The following is a 26,997-nucleotide window of genomic DNA, read 5'->3' on the forward strand; positions in this document are numbered from 1 at the left end:
ATTATTTTGCTTCCTTTAGTTGCTGTAACTAGAATCGATGAAACAAATAATAGACATATTTTCTTAGGTTTTTTGATGCATTTGCCAGATTGTCCTTCAGAAAGGTTCTACTAATCTGTACATCCTGTTAGCAGTCTGTGAAAATGCCCGTTTTTCCACACCCATCAACCCTGGGAATTACTCTTTTGAATATTTGACAATCTGGTGCATACAAAATGGGTCTACTTTTTAAAGAGTTTTTTAAAAAATATTTTTACTATTAAAGTTGAACATCTTTTCATATATTAATTGGTGATTTATAATTCTGATTTTGTGAACAGCCATGTTCACCTTTGCTGAATTTTTCTATTAGATTCTCCTTTTCCTCTTAAACAGCAGTGCCATTAAAAATTAAATAGGAGAACTGTATATCAAAATTTTAAATGCATATGCCCTTTAACAAATCAATTCCAATGTGTAGTATTTACCCTAGAAATGTACTCATAAAAGTATGTAAAGATATTCAATGGTGTTCTCTGCAGCATTACTTATAAAGAAAAAATAAAACAATAGGGATAATTAAGTAAATTATGGTACAACTATACAATGGAATACTATTTAGCTGTTAAAAAATAAGCTTGTATGGAAAGCTCTCTAAGCTATCTTAACCGAAAAAGCTAAGGTGCGAAATTATATTGTGATCTCATAAGTGTTTTAAAATATATAGATACATACTTAGCCACTAAACAAATGTTTATTGAGTGCTACTGTGTGGCTGGTAGTGTCGTGGGATGATATACACAAAATATTAACAATGGTTAACTCGGGGAAGTGGGACGCTTTTCATGTTATAGTCTCCACTCAATGTGAGTTTTTATTGTTCATATATAATCTGTATATTTAAAATTTAAAAATTAATTTGTGCTGCTTGCTGTATTATAATTATTTATTCAACTGTGTCCCCCAGCAGCTTGTGAGGACCCTAAAGACAGAGACTCAGTTTTGCCTTTACCATCTTGGTGGTTTTTAACTGAAATGGTTTCATAAATGATGGGCATGCTTGGGTCGTCCGGACCGGCCTGGGGTCGAGCGGCTGAGAGACGCCTGGGCTGGGCGGGGTGGCCGCGGGGGTCCGCCGGGCGCACCAGAGAGACGTGCGGCCGCGTTCCTAGAGAGGCACGGAGCCGGCCGGACGCCGCGACTCCGCTGCCCGCGCGGCTGGAGAAGAAACTCGCGCCCCTACGCCCCTCCCACCGCCGGTGCCGGCTGCGGGGAGCAGGGCGAGACCCGCCCGCCCCGCGAGGGGCTGCGGCCCGGGCTCTGCGGAGGCCGGGGGCGGGCTCCTCCCGACTGTGGAGACCAGGGCCCCCGCGCTCCCGTGGGAGCCTTTCACGAGGTCGGCCACGTCTTTGTTGTACACGTTCCTTGAACTTCTGGTCCATTACCCAGCAATTAGACACGCACTTATTGAGTGCCCACTGTATGCCAGGCGCTAGGTGCGCGGTGCATTCTCAGTAAGGTACGTTCTGGGCTCGCCAGAGCGTCTTGGCTACCGGCATCTCATGTACATCTACGTGCATTCATCCAGAAGTCCACCAGTATCTGTTGACTACCAGGTACGTGCCGGGCTCCCTGAGGTTATGCAAATAAACTCCTGTCCTCAAGGAGCAGGGGCGGCGGTGGTGACTGGGGGTGTGGTCTGTGATAGAGACGGAGAGGGAGGGCGGTGGATGAGGCAGGTGTGAGCTCACTTTTCCATGGGAACGCCCCACCTCCACCTGACTGGCTTAGAGGACAGAAGAGTTTTCTCTGTCTATACATTAGGTTTGGGTTTGGGAATTTACCCTGTTACGAGGGCGATCCTGGCCGTAAAGTACAAGGTGGGTGGAAAAAATTTGAGTAGTTGATATGGCGGTGACATGAAGCATTTGGCACAACTATGGCTTTCTTGGAGGTAGGAACTGTGTCTTTTATTCCTGGGTTAGTGTTATGCCTGGCAAGTAATGACGTGCTCAATAAATGTTATTGAGTGACAAACAAACCAGTAAAACTCAGTAAGGATCAGATCCTGGGGAGTTTGAATTTAGTTCAGTGAGAAGCAATTGAAACCCGCTTTTGGAGAGGGATGGGGTGTTGAATATGGTCCGAATTGTGCTTTAGGAAATATCAATCCAATGATGATAGAGCGTGTGGTGGGGCAGGAATACCATAGAGAAAATTATTGTAATAGTGAATGTAAATGGTAATAAGGGAATAAAAAGGAAGGAATGGCTGCAACACGCATTTTGGAGGAAGAATTGACTAGGCTCAGAGTGATTATGTGTAGGGGCTGGTTTTCAGCCTGAATGTATGGAAGATGGTGGTGATGCCAATGGAAATGAACAATCCAGAGAGAGTGCAGCTTTGAGGGGCCTCTGAATTCAGTTTGGGATGTGTTGAAATTATGGTGCAGGAGAGGCCCGAAGCTGGAGGCATCCTGCTGGCATTTCAAGACGTGAGTCTGGAATGTGAAAAGCAAGTTGGAGCCAGACAGAAATTTGAGTGTGCTTGGAATAGAGGTATATTGAAATTACGATTGATGAGATCACAAAAGGAGAAAGTGAGGAGAGAGAGGGAAAAGAACTTAGAGTATGTTTACTGTTTCAGTTATCTATTGTTACATAAAAAAATAAAACCCCAAATATAGTGGCTTAAAACAACCTCAGCTTGTTATTTCTCATGATTCTGTGGGTTGACTGGGCAGTGCTAGAGTTACCTATGAGGCTTCATTCAGCTGTTGAATCAGCTGTAGACTAGGCCCAGTGGGGCTTTAGCTGGGGTACCCTGGTTCTCATCCACATGACTTCTCTGCATGGCTAGCTTGGGCTTCCTCACAGCATGGCAGTCTCATGGCAGTGTGCCAAGAGGTACAAGAGCACTTCCTCTTACAGTGTCATTTCTGCCATATTCTATTGGTCAGAGCAGGTCATAGGCCAGCACAGATTCAAGGGAGGGAAAAATAGACTCCACCTCTTGATGAGAAGAGTGACAAAATCTCATCACAAAAGGTTTTAGGGGATGGGAGACTTTGGAAACAGTCTACCTCACCTACATTTAAGGTAGAATATTCCATAAGAAATACACAGAGATAGATGACCTTTGACAGTATATTGATCTGTCCATGAAGGCAGCCATCTGGCTCATCCATGGGTAAAATTATCTCTTCTCTCCAGCTAAAGTGTAAGCTGCTCAAGCACTCTTATTGTTAACCCTTCTTTCCTCATATCCCATACCTTACATCTCTTACTTCTGGGCTCAACCTCCTTAGGTTCAAGTGTTCATTATACTTCTGATTAATTTCACTAATAATATAGGCAAGCAGTCTCAGTTTTTGAGCATGACTTACAGATGGGACAAAAATATAAGTATGTTACTTAGAGTTTGAAGTTCTTGTAATTTTCAAGTTACTGATCAATTTTTAGGTCTCAGATGTACATTTGGAAAAGTATTTCTGAAGCATAGACTCCGGCTAAGTGAACCTTTTCCTAGCCTTTAAGCTCAACATGGATGAAGCTTTGTCAGGCCCCACTCCTGAAAATGGAGACAGCTTTGTGAGAATGAAGGAGGAAGATCCCACATGGGAGCAGATGAGCAGGTCACAGGAGAGCAGCTCCCACATTCGGGAGCTTTGTCGCCTGCGCTTCCGGCAGTTCTGCTACCAGGAGGTAGCCGGGCCCCGGGAGGCTCTGGCCCAACTTCGGGGACTCTGCCATCAGTGGCTCAGACCAGAGACACACACCAAGGAGCAGATTCTGGAGGTGCTGGTGCTGGAGCAATTCCTGAACATCCTGCCCGGGGAGCTCCAGGCCTGTGTGCAGGCATATCCTCTGGAGAGTGGAGAGGAGGTGGTGATAGCGCTGGAGAATCTAGAGACAGACACAAGAGACACAGGACAGCAGGTGGGAAGAGAATGTGTGTGGTGTGGGAGAAGAAATGGGGAACATTTGTCTGTTAATTTTTAACTTTTTATTTTGAAATGATTTATAATTTACAGAAGTATTGGGAGAATAGCACAGAGAACTCCTGTATACTCTTTACCCAGATTCACCAATTGTTAACATTTGTTTCATGATGTGCCCCACTCTTGTGTGAGTGAGCACTCCCCGTCTCTTTCTCTCTTTCTGTGTGTGCATACATATATGCACATGCACACACACACATACACACACACACCTTTTTTTTCTTGAACTGTTTGGGGATTAGTGCAGATATCATGCTCCTTTACTTCTAAACACTTCTGTGTGTATTTCTGAAGAACAAGGACATTCCTTTGTGTAACCAGAATACAGTTATCAAGTTTGGGGAAATTAAAATTGTTATGATACTATCATCCAAAAAGTAATCCTTGTTCAAATTTTGCCATATTACCCCAATAGTGTTCTTTATGGCAATTTTCCCCCAATTCATGATCCAATCCAACATCACATGTTGCATTTAGTTGCTGTGTTTCTTAGGCTCCTTGAATGTGGAACAGTTGCTCAGTCTTTCTTTGTCTGTCGTGACATTGATATTTTTGAAGAGTACAGGCCAGTTGTTACATAGAATGCCCCTCAATTTGGGTTTGTCTTATATTTTCTCATGATAAGATTTAGGTTGTGCATTTTGGCTAAAATACCACAGATGTGATGTTGTGTTCTCTTCAGTACACTATATCAGGAGGCACATGGCCCTGGGTTGTCCCGTTACTGATGAAGTTAAGGTGGTATCTGTCAGATTTCGCCACTAGAAAATTACCATTTTCTCCTTTGTAACTAATAAGTAATCTGTGGGAGACATTTTGAGACAATGTACATATCCTATTTCTCAGTAAATTTCCACCCACTAGCTTCAGCATCCATCTGGGTTTTGTTTTGTTTTCTGGGCAGAGCTTCTTTGCCTGTCTTGTCTCTCTTGTTTGCCACTGTATTCCCAGCATGTAGAACAGAGCCTGGCTCTCAGGAGGCACGTAGTCCATATTTGCCAAATGAATGAATGTCTCTGTCTTGCTATTCTGTCTTACCCATTGCTTCTTTAAAGGGTTGAATGGGGCTTATCCCGTGTTCCCTTGAGGATGTCCCTAACTGCTGTTCGGTCCAGTTCCCACCAGGATGCCTTTTCAAGGTGAATCTTTTGTCCTCAGGCCTCTGTCTACACTCAGGGACAGGACATGCGCCTACTGGTGACAGAATATCAAGGAGCCTCTTTGGAGTGTCAGAGCCTCCAGTTCCTGCCTGGGGTAACCACCCTGAAGTGTGAACCTCCAGAGTTCCCCCAAGAGAACCCCAGAGAAGTGAGTGGTGAGTACCAGAGGAGGGGTTCAGTGAGCACGCTGGGAGCAGGCCACTGACAGGTGCATGGTTTTCTTAGTAAAAGCTTGTTTATCTGTATCCTCAAGTTTTGTTTTTGTTTTTGTCTAACCCTGTACTTAAGCAAGCTTTTTAAAACCTTTGAAATTGTAAAATGTTAGAATTCTAAGATCTTTTTGATCAACACCCTGAATTAATAGTTAGGAAAAACCTTACTATTACAGTTAGGCAGACCTGTTTTACACCGTGCTTATTAAGCCTTTGGGTTTGGCATATATGCATTGTGGGGAGGTAAGGGAGTAAGAGTGAATCTGGGGCAAAGCTATCTTTATAGCAAGCTTTGCTCCCTCTACATATAAAACAACAGCAAAAAAAAAAAAAAAAAAAGATTCTACAGGGAACCATTGTGTGTGGAGCAAAGAAAAGTGGTGCTGTGTTCTATGTTATATTTTGGGTTAGAATTATCACATGTGCTCTTCATTCAGTAATTTTGTTCTCCTTTTATTGTTGGCTATTTTGAAAAACAATAATAGTACCTTATGTAGGGTCTTGCAGTTTATAGAGGGCTTTTGTGTTCATTATCTCATTTAATCTTCATTAACCTGTCAAGTGGACTGTGTTCTCCCCATTGTACAGATAAGGAATTGGAGGCTTAGCAAAACTGTGACAGGCCCAAGGCTACATAGCTGGAACTGTAATCCAAATCCAGTTTATATCTGCCTTCTGTTTCCCCAATCTGTAAACCCACTGAGAACAAAACCCCTAACTTGTACCTCTCTCCTTTGCACTACGTACCCTGTTGTGCATACAGTTGATACTCGGTTAATATTTGATGCTGATGATTGTTTTGCCTATTGAGTCTTCTCATTCCTTCAGGTGTCTCATACGACTGCTTTCTGACCTTTAATTCTTTCCCTGCTCAAGTCATGTTCTCTGCCTGTTAGCTCCATCTGTGGCCTCATCGTCTGGCAACTCTCTCCTCATATTCACATATTTCAGACCTATTTCTTCCAGAAAGTCTCGCCTTCCTTTCTCCCAATCCCCAACCTATGGTCAAACAATTGAAAGAGGGAACTCTGGCTCCTCTGAGAGTTTCTGAAGACACATCTCTTCTCCTTATAGTCAGTATTCAGGTGTGAACCTTAAATACAGAAATTAACAAATGAAACATGTCTGACCGCAGAGTCTCATCAGACATGTGAGTCCTAGCTCTCGTTTTGTAGTATTCCTGGTGCCTCCTCTGAGCTCAAAGTGGTTTGTGAAATTGCTCCTTCCATTATCCAAGGAATGCTGTTTTTTATGTCTTGAATATTAGATGCTTAGGCATTAGAGCAATTTCAGGAGGAAAAGATGGTGGCACGAGTGTTTCACTTTGTGGTATGATATTTTGGCATCTGGATGGTGTGACCCCTGTCTTCATTCTGTGTATCTCAAGAGCATGCCAATGCTTTGCTGGAGGCCAGTAGGCTTGGGCCTCAGCTCTCAGCTTCTGCTGGAACTGGAATTCTTCACTTTCTAAACTAAACAGGCCAGAGCTGAGCCTGTGGGAATATACCTGCCTTTGTGGTGTGGTCACTACAGCAGCCCAGATCTCAGGATTGTCCTTCATGGTGAAAACCAGGGAGCATGATGGCCTACAGGTAGTGTGAACTAGGGGCCTGGAAGCCACTTTGAAGCACACATCATCCCCCTGTTCCTGGCATCCTGTAACAACTGAGAGAAGCATTACCTCCCCAAGCTCCTCAAGACAGGAGGAAAAGAGTCCAGAAAGAAAAGTTATAGCAAAGAGGAAAGACTTCTAGAGGTTTGAATCCCAGCTCTGCCACCTGCCCATGGTGTGACCTGGAGCAAGTTATTTAATAGGGCATTCAATTAGTCAGTCAACAAATATTTGTTTGACTTCTTCATGCTTTGCATTTACCTCTGATCTCTCTGAATCTGCCTAGGATAAATGGAGATGATAATTTGGACTCAGGGTTATTGTGAGGATTGGAAATAATCTTTTTAAGTCACAGTGCAGTGCCCAGCACTGTGCAGTCATCATCACTGTGTCAGTTATTGTTGGTTCCTTTGAGATCAGCCACTTCCAACGTGGCAGATTCTCAAAAGTTCTTCTAGCTCATGGCTAACATCTATTTATGTATGTATGTATGACTTTATTTTTTTAGAGCAGTTTTAAGTTCACAGCAAAATTGAAAGGAAGGTACACAGATTTCCCATATACCCCCCGTTCCCACACATGCAAAGCCTCCCCCATTATCAACTCTTTCTACTTTTTTTATATTTTACTTCTTCTCTTTCATCATCTTTTCTGCTCTTCTGTTTCCCCTTTGCCTTGTCTCTCTATTCTCCACCTCTTTTCTTTCATCTCTGTGTTCTCCACTTAATCTTTCCTTTATTACCAGCTTGTTCCTTCCTTCTCTTTATTTTCATCTATGATTTTAATTTTTCTTTGTGCATGTGAAAGTACGTCACTGTAGAGCACCTCGTGAGTTCATACACACCACTCAGTTTTGTGGGTGGGAGACCCTAAGTTTTAGAATTGTAGAATTCCTGACAGAATGAAAACAGGTGTGATGCTGTATCTTAGACTTAGTTCTTGGATGTTTAACAAGCATAAGAAGGTTTGGGGGCTGCGTCCCCACAAAGGGCACTCCTGCAGTCTGTCATGTTTCACTCAGGACTCTGGTCTCCTCCCTCCACAGGGCCTGCTCCCCAGGGACCAGCCCCGCTCCAGGAAGAAAATCCCAGAGGCAAGGCAGCCATAGCTGAGATTTACCCAACCAGGTCCCAGGTGAGCAGGCTGCCCAGGCTTATGGGAGCTTCAGTAGCAGCCCTCCTTCTTCCTGGCCACCTATTCCCTGCCCTTCTTTGGTTCACACTCCTCACCTGTGGGAGCCTTTCGGGTGGCACAGTCTCTCTGCCTTCACCATGTCACAGAGTATCACAGACCATGTATGGCTCATGCAAGGAGCTCGTGTTGATCACACGCTATTGCCTCCTTCAGTACTGTGTTAGGAGGCATATCCACATCTTGAGATGTGGGACTGAGGGGCGGAGTTAAGCCCTTGTTTCCAGAAAGCACCTCCACTCATTTGATGCTTAGTGACTGATGTTTAATCTTCGGGGGGGGGGGGTCTCTGGTTTCTCTCCCGAGCCCAAGAACCAGAACTCTCTCTCACACTCTTTTATATTCTCAGTGTTTTGCACATATCCAGTTAACATTTGGTGATGATAATGGAAATTCTGTGTATCTGCATCTTCACATCTTCACAAAATGGACTCTTGTTTTTTTGCTTATTCTCTCAGTGGTTCAATTGTTTTCTTAGTCATTTAGTTTTAAAAAAATCAAGTCTCCCATTTAAGTCTTCTGCTGCTAAATCAGTTTTCTCAAGACAGAGTTTTCATGGAGTCCCCTCCTCTCCTAGTCCTTTTCTGTGGCTTCTAATTGGTTCTCAGTCCTGTCATACCCGGAGCTTCCTGTGCATAACAAATCTTTACCTTCCTGAAAAGAAATATATAGGAAATAAAACTTACTGACCTATACATACATATTTTTTTAATCAGTGTAATTGTCTATAATGTAATATAATGGAGAAACACAAAGAAAAAGTAAGTTATTTTAAAAGTACATATTTCAAAATGCAAATGTTTGGACATGATTGCACCAGAAGAAATAACAAAGTAATTTAAATGTTTGCACTGATGTATAATCAATAAGTTTGAATTATGGAAGAATAAGATGATCAAAAATCTAGGAAAATGACAGAGCAGAGGTGTGAGTGGACAGTAGAATGAAAACTAGTGTTGAGTTAAATAATAAAAGACCAGACAGAGAAAGAGGGAAATGACCTTAATTGAAGTAGGGGTAAGATGACGTTGTGAGTTGAATTGTGTCCCCCACAACGATATGTTGAAGTCCTAACCCCAGGTACCTATGAATGTGATCTGATTTGGAAATAGACTTTCTGTAGGTATAATCAAGTTAGAATGAGGTCATACTGGATTAGGGTGGGCCCTAAATTCCAGTGGTTGGTGTCCTTATAAGAAGGCCATGTGAAGACAGAGAGACACACAAGGAGAATGTCATGTGACCACAGAGGCAGAGGTTGGAGTGATGCATCTACAAGCCAAGGAACGCTAAGGATTGCTGACAACCACCAGGAACTAGGACGAGGCAAGGATGATCCTCCCCTAGACCTTCAGAGAGAGCATGGCCCCACTGAGGGATTGGTACTGATGGTCTACAGTGTGGTATTCAATACCCTTCACAACTGGGCCCCTTATCCTTACCACAGAGAAGACTAAGAGGCCATTTTTTGCCTTTTTAGACATCAGTGAAGACTGAGGAAGAAGAAGCCCAGATCCTTGTCCCAGAGGAGTGGCCACATCTGAGTCTGGCTTGGAGGAACCTCTCTGGGAACTCAGCTCAGGAGAAGGTTACAAACCTCAGTCTGATGAGTAAGGACAGGCCTCTGGCTGGTGCCCTGTCTATGCTCACCTTTTCCTGTCGTTAACCCTGACATTTCCTACAGACCCTCACCCTCCCTTCCCCTTCTTCTGGCCTCTGCCTCCACACTTCCTCAGCTGCTATCATTTTGCATCTCTCCCAGTCACATTATCTTCTTCTGGTGCTAATCACTCTCCTTACTGATTGTTGTTATCGTCTCTGATAATCCCTCCATGTTCCCTGATTCCCTCAACAACTCCTCCTCTGCTCCTCTTTTTCTTCCCTAGCAAGGGTCCCATACAGTTTGTCATTTTCAGACATCCCTTCATACCTGGAAGCCTCTTAAACTCTTCTGCATGATCCCTTCGTCTTTACCTCAGAGGAAGTTCTTTCCACTCTGTGAGAACACTACTGTCCATGTGTAATTGTCTTTAAATATCTTTTGCCCTGTTAGACCCTTTCCCAGCTGATTGACCTTTCTTATTATCTTTGCATACTGTGCCACATTTTGTGTGATTGCTGAGACTACACTCCTGGGATGCCTGCTGATATTTTTGTTCGTTTTAATTTAAAACATCCTATTTCCTACCCTGAAGATGGTGTTTTCTAAATTCAGGCAATTATTGTATTATTTCAGCTGAAGAAGTTGTAACTAAAGATGGGTTGTTCAATGCAAAGCAGGAAACTTCTGAAGAAATAGAACAAGATGCTGAGGCCTCAGAGATACCCAACAGGTGAGTGTCCATGGTCCTAAGTGGAACAAATCCTGCAGATGTAAGAAGAAATTGGAATGGAACCAGAGAGAGCAGTTGTCAAAAGCCTGCTTCCCTGGAATAATACAGGAAGACTGCCACTCTCAATTCTGTGGTCATCGGAGGCCCCATGCCAAGAAGGTGACCTGTCAATATACAATCATTATACAAAACCTTCACTTGGTGCACACCTCCAAGAATCCTATTCTGACTCAGTCTACCCTGCTTGATCACTCTTCCCCGGGCTCCCTTATGTCTTTGTGGAGCTATGGATAGAGAAGCCAGAAAAGGCAGAAGAACATAGAGAAAGCAGAGAATTTGGACGAGAGGGTGAAGGCTGCAGGTGAGGCTGCCATGATGGGTAAGAAAGAAATGTCAGACCTGGAAGAGGGCTTAGGGAGCACAAGTAGGGTATTTTTAATCTCCATAAAGAGAGTCCTGAACAAGAATCAAAAGGAAAGAAGCTGATAAAGAAGGAGAAATTACAGATGGTAGCAGATTGGTTGTGGGAATGAATGAACATGTAGCATAGATACTTGTAAAGCAGAAGAGGAGGAACCAGATCACCAGCAAAGGGTTGGCTTCTGATGAGGCCATGAACTCCTGAGAGAGTTGAGGAAAGAAGGAGAGGGAACAGCGTGGGATGATTAGGCTAAAGAACAGGGCACGGGGCAGGGATTCTCGTTATCAACATTTATTCACCTTAGGGAAACAGGGAGCTAAATCTCAGTTAAAATAGAAATGTCTTGAAGCTTCAAAAGAGAAGTGAAATTTTTCATAAAGCTCGTGAGGTCTGAGCCAGGCTCACTAAAGGAAGAGAAATAACGTTCTGTGACTTAGCTCGGAGTTATAGCTGGAGAAGAGCAATCTGCCATTGTGTCTGTCAGGTACGTTTAGCATCAGGTAACTGAAACCGTGACTCACGGTGCCTTTATTCCTCCGCCCAGCCATACACACACACCCACCCACAAGACGTACACACTCACAGTCACACATTCTTCCTTACCTCTTCTTCCCATTACTCCCATTTCCTTCTCTCTCCATATTGGGCTTAATGTGTATCCATTCTTAATATGTGTTCCTGTAAAATATGCACTTTAGTTTTATGTGCATGTGTTTTAAATTATTTAAATAGCATTATGAATAAATATTGTTCTGTTTCTTGTTTTATCACTTAGCATAATGTTTTAAGACCTGTCTGTATTTCTGTGTATACACTGATTCCTTTACTTATCCCTGCTGCGTAGTCCCCTGTGGTGCACATCCATCATGGTTTGCCTATCAGCTTCCCCAGAGATGGTCCCCCAGATGGCCTCCAACTCCCCGCTAGTATGAACAGTGCGACAGTGAACGTCCTCAAACATGCTTCCTGTGAGAATTTCTTTGGGATAAATACCTAGGAACAGAACTACTGAGCCCTAGGATGTGTTTTTACTAAATTTAATTCAGTACTGCTAAATTGACTTCTAGAAAGAATGCACCATGTACACTCACAGATCAGTAGTTGAGGGTTCATTTATCTCTACATCCCCTTCAACATTTGGCATTATTCGGTTTTCATATTTGAGGATCCAAGCTCTGAGTCTCTTGTTGTTCCACCATCCTTAGTGTGCAGGACCACAAGATGGCCCCTGGAGCTCCAAGTACTGTGTCTGTTTGAAGCAGAAAGGAGGTAGAAGGACACCCCTACCCTTACTGTCCCTCTTATCAAGAAAGCAAACTCCTTCCTCGAAGCCCCAACAGTCTTCCCCTTATTTCTTACTGGCTGAAACTGAGTCACATGACTGTCTTTGGCTACAAGAGAGGCTACAGAATTGAGTATCTGAAAAAGGGGTTAGGCTTATCATCACTGGCTTAGAGCAGTTCATGGCCTGGACCTGGACATATCACTGCCCCAAATAGAATTGGGTTTCTGCTAGTTAAGAGGAAGAGGGCAAGGGATGTTGGCAGGAAAGTAACAGTCTGCCACCATCCTGGAGCAGATTAGTAGGGATTTGAAACTTTCTCAGGATGTCACAGGCCAAGAAGGACTAGACAGAGGTATGGATCAAGAATTGGGTTTGGGGAATCAAGTGATGGTCTGATAAGAGAGGAGAGGCCAAGAGATAGTTGTGTTGAAAAGACATTGTTTTCCAGGGACACCTATAGAAGTTTCCAACTTTCATTTCATTTCATATTATTCTTCCTTTCTTCCACTCATTCAGCAAGCATTTTATCACTCCTATTCAGAGTTATATATAATACAGAGACTCTACCCTCACTAAATCACGTGAGTACAGCAGATGGGGAAACCCAGAACTACCATACAATGTGATAAAGGGCCCTGTAGCTGTGATAGAGCATGCGGGAGAGTTACCCAACTGAGATTTGGAGTATTAGAGAAGGTGTCCCAGAAGAGGTGACATCTGAAACAAGACTTGATAACTAAGCAGGAATTTGCTAGATAAAGAGGATGTGGAAAGGAGAGAGGCAGAGAAATAGAATATGCAAATACCTAGAGAAGCCTGAAGAAGAACTAGAGAGAGGAGTCACAGGAGCCGTGGAAGGAGACTGTTTCAAAGAGCAAGTTTTTGCTTGAAAAATTCTGGGTCCTCTTTGGAGTAGAAAAAGAGGTCATGTTTGGAGATCCCAAGAATCTGGCAGAAGATTTGAAAAGAGTGATGAAGATTTGAAATATCTGCTATAGGGAACTGGGAAGAAAGGGACAAGAGGAAATGAGAAGGATTCTGGGCAGTATTGAGTAACTAGCTGAATTTGGAGCCCATCATTTTTAGCAGTGTCAGTCTACCTAGTTGTGTGGTTTCTCTGGCACTGCTCACCCCTGAGTGAGGAACAGAGAAGACCAACAAGGGTTGATCCAGTGCGGAAGTTTTGCTGGTCCAATGCTACAGAAGGACACTGGGGCAGGGTGGTTGACTGTCCTGGCAAGAGAGGAGCTAAGGTGATGGATCATGGAGTCTAGACTGAAGAGGAAGGGAGGGGGAAGCAGGAGGGAATGGAGGAGTCTGAGATGGAAGAACAGGGATCATGAGACAAAGGTGTGAGGAGTCTGGAGTGAAAAGAAATTGAGGATAGAGAGTGAGCTCTTGGAGTTTAGATTTCAGCAGTGGAAAGAGTCAGTGGAATGATGGGATTCAAGGAGGGTCCCTGAAGTTGAGGGTGTCAGGGGACTCTAAGAGGGATGTGTTGAATGGGTCCTACACGTGGACAATGAGGACACCCAGATTGATAAATCCTTTAAGTAAATAAATAAATAAATATATGTAGTGTAAATTATATTAAAAGATACTCTTCACTGCTTTTTTCCCCCTTACGTCTTCTAAAACTAGACTGTTTACCAATAGGACATTAGTAAATGAAATGCAAATTTCTCGAATTAAAAAAGAAGTTTGCATAAAATAATACTTTTCATTTTAGTAACTTTAGCTTCCATAAAAATCAGTTCAAGGGCAGTAAGTTTGAGTTTCCCTTTTGTTTCCCCCCAGAGCAGTGTGTGCACCAGAAGAATGTAGAACTAGAAGATGCTAAATCCTTTTGTGTTCAGAAATTCTGTGAGAGGTGAGGGGGGCCCAGTAAATAATAACCCCCTTCCTTGTCCAAGTTCAGAACCAATTGAAAGACACACAGGAGTAAGACAGATGGTTCTGGAAACCTCAGCTTTGTTATTGACAGAAGCTACACTGGTAAAGCAGCTCAGAGGCAGAGCTGAATGGGCGCATGGTGGCAGAGGAGGAGTGTAGCAGACCTGCCACTGCATGGGCCTGCTCCATACAACCTGGGGCAAAAAGGAGCGTGGAATGCCTGCCACTTGCTCCTAAAGAGGACAACCCAGTTCCTTCTCCCAGATGAATTAGTTAAGTCATGAGGAGTGAGTCAAAGGTGGGGAGGGGCCAGAAATGTTAGGTCTGGACAAAGTCCTCCTCAAGGAAACATGAGGAGTGCAAAGTAAGTAATCCCCACAAAAGAATCCTTAGGCATCAGTGGATTTTTCATGTAGCGAATAAGACTGAGGATTTTTATAGCATATGTTTTTTTTCCTTTCCCAGAGATTGCATATCCTGGGTCCCTGGTAGTACTCCCGCCCCTACTGAAAGGACAGTTGCACATTTGAACACTCTGAAGGACCGTCACCCGGGCGACTTGTGGGCCCGGATGCACATCTCATCCTTGGCATATGCTGCAGGAGACATTACCCGAAAAGGGAGAAAAAAAGACAAAGCTCGAGTGAGTGAACTGCTCCAAGGCCTTGCATTTTCTGGTGACTCAGATGTGGAAGAAGATAACGAGCCTGAGACCCAGCCTGTTCCAAAAAAGCTAAAGGTGTCAAGTGTCCCAGAGAAGAATTGGACCAAAAGAGACATTAAACCCAACTTTCCAAGCTGGTCAGCACTGGATTCTGGACTTTTGAATCTCAAGAGTGAAAAGTTGAACCCAGTAGAGCTCTTTGAATTATTTTTTGATGATGAAACATTCAACTTGATTGTCAATGAAACCAATAATTATGCTTCTCAGAAAAATGTCAACTTGGAAGTCACAGTTCCAGAAATGAGGTGTGTGTTTGGTGTCCTGCTTTTGAGTGGATTTGTGAAGCGTCCCAGAAGGGGAATGTATTGGGAAATCTCTGATGCCGATCAGAACCTGGTTAGAGATGCAATTAGAAGGGACAGATTTGAATTGATTTTCTCACACTTGCATTTTGCAGATAATAGCCACCTAGATCAAAAAGACAAATTTACAAAATTGAGGCCTCTCATAAAGCAAATGAATAAAAATTTCCTCCTGTATGCTCCCCTAGAAGAATACTATTGTTTTGATAAGACAATGTGTGAATGCTTTGATAGTGACCAATTCCTGAATGGGAAACCTATTAGAATTGGCTATAAAATTTGGTGTGGTACAACCACACAGGGTTATCTGGTTTGGTTTGAGCCCTATCAAGAAGAATCAACTGTGATGGCAGATAGGGATCTTGATCTTGGTTTAGGTGGAAATCTAGTGATGAATTTTGCTGATGTTCTTTTAGAGAGAGGTCAATACCCCTATCACCTGTGTTTTGATAGCTTCTTTACAAGCATCAAATTGGTGTCAGCCTTGAAGAAGAAAGGAGTGCGGGCAACAGGAACAATTCGTGAGAATAGGACTGAAAAATGTCCCCTTATGAATGTGGAACATATGAAAAAAATGAAGAAGGGGTATTTTGATTTCCAAGTGGAAGAAAATGATGAGATAATTTTGTGTCGTTGGCATGGTAATGGCATTATCAGTCTGTGCTCCAGTGCTGTTGGCATAGAGCCAGTCAATGAGATAAGTTGTATTGCGGATGACAAGGAGATCCCTCAGATAAGTCAACCAGCCATAGTGAAATTGTATGATGAATGCAGGGAAGGTGTAGCTAAAATGGATCAAATCATTTCCAAATATAGGGTGAGAATAAGAAGCAAGAAATGGTACTCAATTTTGGTGAGCTACATGATTGATGTAGCCATGAACAATGCATGGCAGCTACACAGAGCCTGTAACCCAGGTGCCTCTCTAGACCTCTTGGATTTTTGGAGATATGTTGCACATTTCTACTTGGAACACAATGCTAATCTGTCAGATTAAGGCAGATAAAATGGACACAATGCAGACATTAACAAGACACAGAAAAATCACCACTACGCTTCAGTTTGTGCTCTCCCAAAGCAAACCTGATGTACGGAATGAAATTAAGTACTTAAGTAACTAATATTTTAAAAATCAGACATTTATATAGAGTTTCAAAGACTATTATGACAAGGAATGTTAAAAATTATCTGTAAAAATGTTGAACTCCAGTGGAATTTTTTTCTATGTCTAATTTTGGTGTTAGACATGTGGGAAATCATTTATTTGTTGAATTGATTATCTTGTGCATTTAAAGGATGAAATCCTGCCTGGTTTTTTTTGGTAATTTTCTCTGGAGAATGCCATTTTAAAAATGCAGGCAATGTCATAGTAACCATAGAATGGCGCTGAATCCATAGTTGAAAACTGAGACAGAGCCTGTGAGGTAAGGATGATCTAAACATAACGTAGGGGATAAGAGGCTGAAGACCCCAGTGTTGGTGTAAAACTGGATCAGATTGTGTGTAGGTGAGGAGAGCCAGGCGGGGTGGTTGGAAGAGGAGAGTACTGCAAAGGAAAAGCCAGAGGTGAAGCAGTGCCTCTGAAAATTGAAGTGAAAGGTGTATCCTACTGTGACCGTGAAAGTCAGCAGCAGAAGCCAGAAGAGTAAAGAAAACTGAGGAAATATGAACAAATCAGAGTAACAATAGCATCACCATGAGAAGAAAGGAAAGGACAGCAGTAGAGTTAAGTTGATATAAAGCCCATGTTGAAATCAACTAACGAGATAAATGAGTGAGTCCAGGATTAAAGTCATCAGGATAGATAACCCAAGGAAAAATCCTTGAAAGAAGTGAATGATGTGAACCGTGACTGCTTAGTGATGAAGTCTAGTACTGGTGAATTAGTCTAGACGGTTAAGAGAAGACAGACCTGATCTCATTTTTGTGGGTCACAGCCACAACTCCTTGCCTTCCTTTCACATCCTGGTTGCAAGGCAAGTGGTCAGGCTTGAATTCTTTGAACAGGAGTGTCTATTATGTGCATGCTAAGGTAGAGGTGTAAGCCATGCGTAACAGAGTCACAGATTCACTTACTCTACAATCAGATGCTCAAAGAAAATATGTTCACTGCTACTTTGAATTGATCTGATATTCCTTGTGAAATACATCACTAAGGGGAGTTGGTTTCTGCTTTCAAGTGCTGGAGTGTCTGGTATCTATAAATATCTACCTACAAGAGTATTAATAGAATGCAGGTTTTGATTAAAGATTTAAGTGAGTGGTACAGATAGTAATTGCTAATGTGGGCAAGAAATATTTACAGAATAACCTCTTATTTCATTTTCATTTTTATCCTGATTTTTAGAGCCCTTTAGCCATCCCATCTTGGCATTTATCAAAGGCTGCCCTTAATATCTGCCCCCTTCTAAGTCTGCTCTTCTCTTCTCTAGGGTTCCATAATTAAGTATATGACATTAGTACTCACTCACCCAGGTACCACGGATGTCGTCTGTGATTCCATCCTTCTACCACCCACCTCTAATCTCTCTTGAATCTCTTTGTGTCTCACCACTCCTTTGCTATTACTATCATTTAAATCACAGTTCTGTGATGGTGCCTGGTTGCCCATCACAGCCTCCCCTCAGCCCCGCAAGCCCTTCTCCAAATCACATCCACCGTGAGAGTCCTAAAGAGCAAATCAGCATCAGCTATGTAGAAGGTAGAGACAGTATGTTATGAAGCATCATAAATAGTGGACTTATGTGGGTTTTGGCACCAGAAAGTCTCTGAATTCCAAGTATGTGACCTTGGGCAGATCAGCTTTCTTAGCCTGGCCCACACTCTCACCATAGCCATCAGTACCACACCACGGCACAGTTAAGAAATAAGAAACAGTGAGCCCAAGGGAAAGGGTGAGTGACTCCCTAAGACTAGAGCAGAACTGGCCCAGTCTATACAACCAGTAACTGCTCAGGAAGTGTTGGAGAAATGAGCTAGAAGGAACCTGGTTCCCTGAAGACTTTGTGGAATAGAGCCCTGGAAATTGCCTACCTCCAAAATTTACACATGAGGACAATAAACTTCTATCTTAAGTCATTGCTTCTGAGGGAGAGGGAGGGATTAAGCCTTTGTTACTCCCAACTGAACCCAATTCTAAGTGATATATCATCGATTCATATCTGGTCTCCTCCTCCTAGGCTAGGAGATGAAGTTGGATACAGGAGCATAAGTTTTGGACTCCTATTTCTCCCTGTCTCTCTCTCTCTCTCTCTCTCTCTCTTACACACACACACACACACACACACACACTTAATGAAAATTTTTATAGCACTTATAAGACACTGTTCTAAGAGTTTTACAAATATTACATTATTCATATTCCCATTCTATAGATGAGGAAACAGGCATAAAGATTAAGTAGCATTTCCAAATTCACATAGCTAGTAAGTAGTACAGCCCATGAGGCTAATACTGAGTACTCATTTGTTTTATGGTTTTTTCTAGTTTTTATTCTGTTTGTACTTCTCTATACAAATCCCCAAAAAGTCACATTGCAAGAGAGGTCAACATCTTTGTAATTGTGAAGGGCTGTAGTTTAGGAAAGCATTCCAAAATTTCCTGCAGATCTATAGCAAGAGAATGATGTTTTTCTCCACTCTGCCCCACCATTGTACTGAACACCTATGGTACTTCTGTCCACACCACTTCTATGGTGCTTCTCCAATACTGCTGCCTTACGTGGTAGTTATTTGTGTTCAGGTCACATCCTTTACTAAACAGTAAGCTTCTGAAGAATCTCTTTTGTAACCAAAAGAGGACTTGAAATTAATCTATTTTCTGTACCATTCAGGATATTGAGAATACATTGAGACTTGATGGGAAAAATTAGCGATCCAAAAAAATTGTCTTATCTTTAAAGTGCACTTTAGAACGGTGGAGTATGATAGTAACCTCAATGGGAAAAAAAGACAGAATAATTTGGGGTGAGAGATGAAGACAAGTGGTGACTTTACAACTTCATTGGTAAATTTATGCATTAGAAGAGGCCCAGGCACCCTTTACTAATCTGACTGGCTCCATGAAACTGTTCAACTGAATCACCATAGATTTTTCAAGGCAGGACAAAAATGATTCTGACCAAGCCTTCCTGCATTCCCCACGTTGAGGGATCTAATTAGAGACTCTCTATCAATAACTGGATAGAAAGTTAACATCAGTCTGGTGTGCCGTTGTGCCTAGATACTCTAAAACCCAAGCTCAGACTGCATCCTTCCCTCATTTTATACTGTAATGTTCTTTCTTCACTGTGGTTTTGCTCCTTTGCCATTCAGGACAAATCCCAAACGGATACGGAACTCCTTGCTCATGTGGAGTTTCTAATGTTTTCAGAAGGAAGGAAGTGCCAAATCCAACTGTCTGATAAAAGTTTCTCTCCAGGATACATTTACCAAAGTGTTCAGGTCCACTAATTCTATGGCTATGCTTGTATATAATTGGAATTTGTCTTCCAAGGCAGGGCGCCTGTCAGTGTCGATGCAGGGTCAAGGTCTGTTTTATTTATTCTGTGATACTCAGCTCCTGTCTTACACACAGCCTCTCAAAATTTGCCGTTAGCCGTAAAATATGGGTTCTGACCAAAGACACAATCGGTTTTCAATGTAGTAGATGCACTCCTGGTGTAAGAATTAAGCTCTTCATTTCTTCTTTCATTGATTCAAACAAACTTATTCAGGCTCTGCCCAAAGACTTTCCATTACACCACCAATTAGTATTTTTTTTTTTTTGGCTTTTTTTTTCTTTTCTTTTTTTGATGGGTTTTCTTATGCTCAAGAAATGTTGAGCTCTGATCCAAGGTGTTGCCCCACTCCTCCCACTGATAGGGCCTCTCGCCCATGTGGACCCTCTGGTTGTGGGCGGAGCGCTGGTGGAAGGTTTGCTACACTTATAAGGCCTCTTGCGGGTGTGGACCCGCCAGTGCTGGACGAGGTCAGAGCTCCTGATGACGGGCTAGCGCAGCCTTCACACGCATATGATCTGCTCCCGGCGCTGACACACTGGTAGAGCACGTGGTCAGCCCTGAGGAAGAAGGCGGTTGCCTGGTCCACTGCGGCGTGGAGGCTGCAGCAGAGCAGCGCATGCGTATGGCCGCCCGTCCGTGCGCCTGCCCCTGGCTGCGCGAAGCTTCATGGTGCTCGGTCAGGTCCAACCGCTGCCGCGGTGCCTTCGTCCCGTCAGCACACGCATATGGCTTTTCCCCAGGGTGGATTCTGGGGTGAGTTGGGAGGCCTAGACCTGGATAAAGCCCTTCTAACACTCACCACACGTGAACCTTTTTCCCACGTGGGTTTGCTCCACTCCTTTGCTAAGCTACATTCACTGCTTCTGTAGCATTTGGGGCTCTCAGAAACTTTTATTCGAGGTCTGCATAGAATTGTTTTAGGTTTCACTTCAAGTGTTTCCTGCTCTAAGGCCAACTTCTCTCGCTTGCATTTAGTCTCCGTGTTTCCAGTCTTGGATTCTTTTTTTTTTTTTTTTGGTGAGGAAGACTAGCCCTGGGCTAACATCCGTGCCCATCTTCCTCTACTTTATATGAGACACTGCCACAGCATGGCTTGATGAGCAGTGCATCGGTGACTGTCTGGGATACGAACCTGAGAACCCCAGGCCGCGGAAGCCGAGCACGCACTTAACCGCTGCGCCGCCAGCCGGCCCACCAGTCTTGGATTCTTTACCTGAAATGCAAAAGAAATTTGTCAGTCCTTCCCCATCCTAGGGAAGACAGAATGAATCAAGTAAAATAAAAGTGTAGTATGCTTGAGCACGGGTAAATGCCTACAAAGTATCACTACCATATGCCACTGACAGGAGACTGGGTCCTGGCACATTAGATTTGCTAATTGTTCAAACAGGAAGGACACACCTATAGAAGGGCTAGAGATCAACCATCATGAAGATAACAAGAGGATATCGCCATGGCCTTGGGACTTGGTAGCCAAGGGAAAGTGACTTACTGAACAGAATTTGGCATTTTTAAAGAGCGGAAAGGAGAATGCTGTAGGGTAAAACCTAGGCTGTGAACAGGGGTGCGACCAATAGTCTGACGTGTCAGGAGAGGTGCCAAGCAGTAGCAACCAGTAGTTGTGGCAAGTAAAAAAGGCTGAAGGAGGAGATGATGAGCCTGTTAGAGACATGGGATGGCGTGATGAAGGAAGACTGCAAGGAAGTAAAGAATGGGGCAAGTTAATCAGATGAACTGGAGGACATCCAGAGCAGCTTGACCAAAGCAGCCAAGGAGGTGAAGAGGGGGCACAGAGGATAGACTACACAGCCGCTGGTAGTCCTACAAACTCAGTCAGTTGTAAAGGGATTTAATAACTTGACTCATGAGCAAGCTGTATGGAGTTACTAAGGGAATTGTAGACATTTTTGAGAGTGAGAAAGAGGACAAGAACTTTAATTCTTTTGTCTAAGATAAAGCATCAGCCTGGAAGGACCATGGGTGTGACCCAGTATACACATGCTTGTGTTCTTCTAGTCTAATGACTAGAAGTGTGAACTAGAAGCAGGCAGTAGGGAGCTTGTGATAAAAGAGGACAGAAAATATTCTGCTGAAGCCAAACACTGAATCATGGGGAGCCACTCCGGATCCTGACAGAACCCCTTTGTTAAAGAGAAAAGCACAGGCCCCAAATGGCATCTCTTGTGCTAAAGCCCATGATACCAAACCTAGAATTAATATCTAACCCAATAGTAGTTTCAACCTTTCCTAGAACTGTAATCTTAATTGACCAGTCTGGAATTTTCTGGCCAACACCAAAGAGGTAATCCATCCCCCAAAGAAAGAAGAGGTAATCTGCATGATGAAGACTCCTGTTCCCTTCCCCCTAAAGAGATGTCGTGGCCTGAAATAATCCTTTCTTTTCTTTTGCAAATAACTTTCTTGCCCCACCCTCCTTCCCATAAAAAACCTTACATTTTGTACAACCCCTTGGAGCACCCCTCTAGTTGCGAGATGAGACGCTGCCAGATTCACGAATTGTTTAATAAAACCAATTAGATCTTCAAATTTACTCAGTTGAATTTTGTTTTTTAACACTTTACTTTCAGGCTTTGTTTAAGGCTGTGGAGTTAACAAAGAAAATTGACTTTTTGATCCCTAAACTCTGACATGTATGTATAAAATCTAAATTTTTAAATTTAGGAATCATTCACAATTGTCTTGTTGACTGCTAATTGTTATCTGGATATCCATGCTTAAATGAGACACATTAAATAATTCCCTTTATCACAGATGCCAGGAAAATAGTCACTGAACTGAAACCAGAAAGTCACAAATTGCCTCAAGCAAATAAATGTTTAGTCTATGGTGGGGACAAAAAGGAATTAAAAAATATGGATATGGTTTGCAGATGATTCTTTTTCTCTGCATTCTGACCTTAAGGAAGCCCCAAGAATCAGGGAAGGGAGCTAGTTGGTTGAAAGGAAAGTAAAATGATGTATAATAATCTCACTTGAGGTAAAGGAACGGAGTCAAGGGAAAGCCATGTAGAATGGAGGCATTTATGATAATTTGGGCTTTAACGTGCAGATCAGCAAGTGTGGAACTAAAACAAGTTTGCTAAGTGGTAAGAATATGCAGAAGAGATCTGGGATTTGTCGACCAGGCACAAGGGCTAGGGGTGAGATATTAGGCAGCTCATGTTTTTCTTCTAGAGCCAGAGGACTGGGAGATGTAAGGTGTGGACATATAAAGCAGAGGTAGATCAGGGAAAAGATCAGAAAAGAAAATTCAGAGAGCAGGAGCAGGCAAGGTGAAGAGGTACAATAGAGCCCAGGTGCTGTGTTACACAGTGATGAAGATGTAGGTTTCAAGGCTAGGGTGCTGTGAGAGGTCAGGGTTCCAAGCTGGATTGGTCACCTTGTGGAGTTGGCCTTCTGATGATCTGAGCTCCCAGAAGCTGCTATAGCTGTGGTTTCCCCAATCACCTAGAATCCCTAAGGGATGTTGCCAAAGTTGTCCAAAATCTAGATGTGGTGTGCTCACCAGAGGTCTTCCTAAATATTCCACTTTCTTCTCTTGAAAACATATGAATACCAACATGGCTCCCTAGAGGTCTCCTGAGTCAGTAACAAAATTAGGCAGATGTGAGAGGGGAAGCTGTAATTAGCAAAGGAGATTCTTCAAACAGAGTAGGCCCTGATTATTCTCTCATCTCCAGTGCATGGGAAGAAACAGCCACCAGGAAGAGTCCTTTAATGTTTTTTTCTTTAGTGCTTGTATTCCATATCTTGCTCCTTCCCTTTAAGGAGGTGCCTATAGTGCAGACAGAGAGAGTAAGCCTAAGACAAGAAAAGCCACACTTAACCTGGGAGACCCTTGCTGAGAAGTACACAGTGTTCTTAGTATGGCCCTATGTTGTGTTTAGAATTGTGCGCAGTAGCTATGTAATGACATATACACATTTACATCCTGATGCAAGGATGTCCTTAAGCTACTGTGCAGCCATTCTAAAAAGGTCACATCCACACTCTTTCATGATGAAGGCTATAGTCAATTCTCTCCAGTCTGTAATGGTTAAACTAAACACAGGCCACTCAAATGATAGGGCAAAACTCTGAAAAGTGACTCCTAACGATGAAAACACGAGAAAAGAGAAGAAGCGGCCAAACACAAGAATAAATTCTTTGTCTCCTGAAGGAATGGGTAGATATTAGTTCTGCCCACATATCTTCATTCATTTCTTCAACTAATAAATATTTTGTAGTCATGAAGTGGTGTGAGAAGATAGATAAGGCAGGGTTTTGATGAAAGGGGAAATTAATAAAAATGGGCCCAAGGATCCCCTATATGTCTCTAGTTGGCAGTGCTTTCTATCCTGTGTCTCGGAAGAAATTCTGTTCCTCACGTCTTTGGAATGGCACATGGTTTTGAGGTTCACATTTGACCTAGGTCTTTATGGGCTGCAGCTGGATGACTGAGGATGCCCACAATGCTCTCAGGGGTGATTCCTCCTTCAAAATTATGTCCCTTTTATGGGGATGGGCTGGAATCTGAATCAGAGGGTTTCTTTAGAAATTATTATGGGAATTGGGGTTAAATCCTTTGAGAAGAGACTTGTGAGACACAGGGCTGGGAAGAAGGAATCAGTGTTTTACTCGAACATTCAAGGGCTGCAGGGGTGATATTAGAAAGTTGAAAAGAAAACTCCAAAAAATGATTGATTACTTCAGCTGAGCCCAGTGGAGGTAGAGTTTCTCAGAAGCGCTCCCCCACCCACCACCAACCTGTTACTGCCCTTCGTTCTGGCTTTCTACCTCCCAGCCTTCCACCTGCCCACCTGCTCTTGATCCAGCAGTCTTTCTCTTCTACTCTCCCCAAAGGTCACAGCCTCCTCTCCACTGTCTGGGTGATGTTCTCTCACCGAGGCCTGGAGCTCCTCGGGCACGACGGTCAGGAAGTGCTCCAGGATCTGCTCCTTATTGTGGTACTCTGGCTGCAGCCTCCAATGGCGGATTTTCCAGAGATGGCTCAGAGTCACTCAGGCCAAGGGAATCCTGGTAGGGAATCCTGGTAGCAGAAGTGCCTGAAGTGCTGTCTGCAGATTTCCTGGTGTGAAGGACTCTTTCCTGGAAGGCTGAATTCGTGATTCCAAGTGAAGCTGTTTTTCCCACCTTGACTTGTGTAGCCCTTTTCTGTTCCAGAGAGAACTGGCATGGCCACAACTGAGACTTCTCTTGGTTCTCCAGCTGGTCTGAGCTTCAATAATTTAGTAGCAGGTTCACTCTGCCTGGAGTCTGGGATTCAGGAAGGCTCCCATTCAGCATCTTATCTTCAGAAGTAGTCCTAGTTGTGTATGTATAAAAATACATATGTGCACACACACACATATGAGAAGGGATTAATATCCAGAATATAAAGAATTTCTACCCACCAATAAGGAAAAGTTAAAAAGCCCAAAGGAAAACTGGACAAAGGATATGAATAAGGAATTCACAAAGGAGGAAAAGCAAATGGCCAATAAACATATGAAAAGATACATGATTTCATTAGTATTCAGAGATTAAAAATAAAACCAAGATACCATTACATACGTAACAGATTGGCAACTATTTGGAAGTTGATAACATAAATATTGGCAAGGATATGGGATATGGGAATGTAAATTGGCACAGCCAATTTTGAGGCACTATAGTATTAAAATTTTCAATGCACATATGATGTGATATTTTAATTCTATCATCCCCACTGTCCTTGAGAACTGGGATTCTTGACACAGGAGAAAAGTATGGTAGGCAGCCTCTAAGATGTCCTCCAATGATCCCACTTCCCAGTATTCAAGGCTGTATATAATCCCCTCTCTTTAAATAACTTGCTTCTAACCAATAGAACATGGCAATGTTGAGGAAATGTCACTTCTGTGAATAGGTTACAAAAAATTATGACTTCTGCTTGCTAGCAGATGTTCTCCCTAGGGGAGTTTGATGAAGCAAGCTGTCATGTTCACAAGGCCTACATGACAAGGAACTGAGGGTGCCCTCTTGCTAACAGCCAGCAAATAATTGAGGCACTCAATCCAAGAACCCTCAAGGAACTAAACTCTGTCAACAACCATGTGAACTTGGAAGCAGAGCCTTCCCTAGTCAAGCCTTCAGATGAGACACCAGCCCTGACCTTGATTTCAGTCTTTTTTTTTTTTTAATTTTTTGTTTATTGCAGTAACATTGGTTTATAACATTGTATAAATTTCAGGTGTACATCATTATACTTCTATTTCTGCATAGATTACATCATGTTCACCACCCAAATACTAATTACAACACATCACCACACACATGTGCCAAATTATCCCTTTTGCCCTCCTCCCTCTCCCCTTCCCCTCTGGTAACCACCAATCCAATCTCTGTCTCTACGTGTTTGTTTATTGTTGTTATTATTTACTGCTTAATGAAGGAAATCATATAGTATTTGACCTTCTCTCTCTGACTTATTTCACTTTGCATAATACCCTCAATGTCAGTCTTGAGAGACTCCGAAGCAGAAGACTCAGCTGATCCATACCTGGATTCCCGACACATGGAAACTATGAGGTAATGTATGTTGTTTCAAACTAAGTTATGAGGTAATGTGTGTTGTTTCAAACTAAGTTTTGAGGTAATTTGTTACACAGCAATAACTAATACAAGAGGAGAACAAGAGTAAGAGGGAAGTAAATACAGTCATGCACAGCATAACAATGTTTCAGTCAGTGACAGATAGCATATACAATGGTGGTCTCATAAGATTAGTACCATAGAGCCTAGGTGTGCATTAGGTTATATCATCTAGGTTTACGTACGTACAGTCTGTGATGTCCGCACAATGACGAAATCAGCTAACAACACATTTCTCAGCATGTATCCCTGTCATTAAGCGACACATGACTGTACCCTACAGTTCTGAATTTGAATTGGAAGTATCAATATATATATACAACCTAGGTCTTTCTACTGAAAAGGCTTAGAAACAATGACCAGCTGAGAAATAAGCCTCCCCTAGCACCCAATTTGTGGTCTTGAAATTGCACTTCCCCTAGAAGAAATCAAGGCTGCTTGGAGATGTGGCTGAATCCAGGTCTGACACAGGAAATATATGACATGAGCCTGAAACATCTTGTCACACCGTAAAGCAAGGAAGCTCTTGACTATGAAGGTCTCATGTCAGAAGGACACAGGAGCTAACTCTAAGAGCTTCCCACCTGAAGATGGGAAAATTTGAGCATCAGTCAAGATAATGACAGCAATGGATTGAAACACTTCAAGTATATTTACATCCCTGAGCTCATAATCACTCTTACTTAAAAAAATTGGATTGGCCACCACTGGAGAATGCTAGGGAACCAACTAAGTATTTTGAAAACTGGTAA

The 26,997-nt window shown here is 42.8% G+C and overlaps 1 protein-coding gene across 2 annotated transcripts; it reads left to right on the top strand.

Moving 5' to 3' along the window:
• The first annotated feature begins 1,242 nt into the window (after positions 1 to 1,242).
• Positions 1,243 to 26,106, top strand: PGBD1 (piggyBac transposable element derived 1). Of its 2 annotated transcripts, XM_014796313.2 has the most exons (7): positions 1,244 to 1,595; positions 3,441 to 3,917; positions 5,138 to 5,294; positions 8,009 to 8,097; positions 9,635 to 9,764; positions 10,391 to 10,487; positions 14,552 to 26,106. In XM_014796313.2, exons 2-7 carry the CDS (start codon positions 3,522 to 3,524, stop codon positions 16,107 to 16,109), a joined length of 2,427 nt encoding a protein of 808 aa, XP_014651799.2. In that variant the 5' UTR covers positions 1,244 to 1,595; positions 3,441 to 3,521; the 3' UTR covers positions 16,110 to 26,106. The 2 variants fall into 2 exon arrangements, with proteins under 2 accessions (XP_087294271.1, XP_014651799.2); XM_087438145.1 differs by lacking the exon at positions 3,441 to 3,917 and having other exon boundaries at positions 1,243 to 1,595.
• Positions 26,107 to 26,997: the final 891 nt, after the last annotated feature.

The sequence above is a fragment of the Ceratotherium simum genome, chromosome 13 (genome assembly GCF_057802395.1).
Source record: "Ceratotherium simum simum isolate JZ-2026a chromosome 13, ASM5780239v1, whole genome shotgun sequence".
Classification (NCBI taxonomy): domain Eukaryota; kingdom Metazoa; phylum Chordata; class Mammalia; order Perissodactyla; family Rhinocerotidae; genus Ceratotherium; species Ceratotherium simum.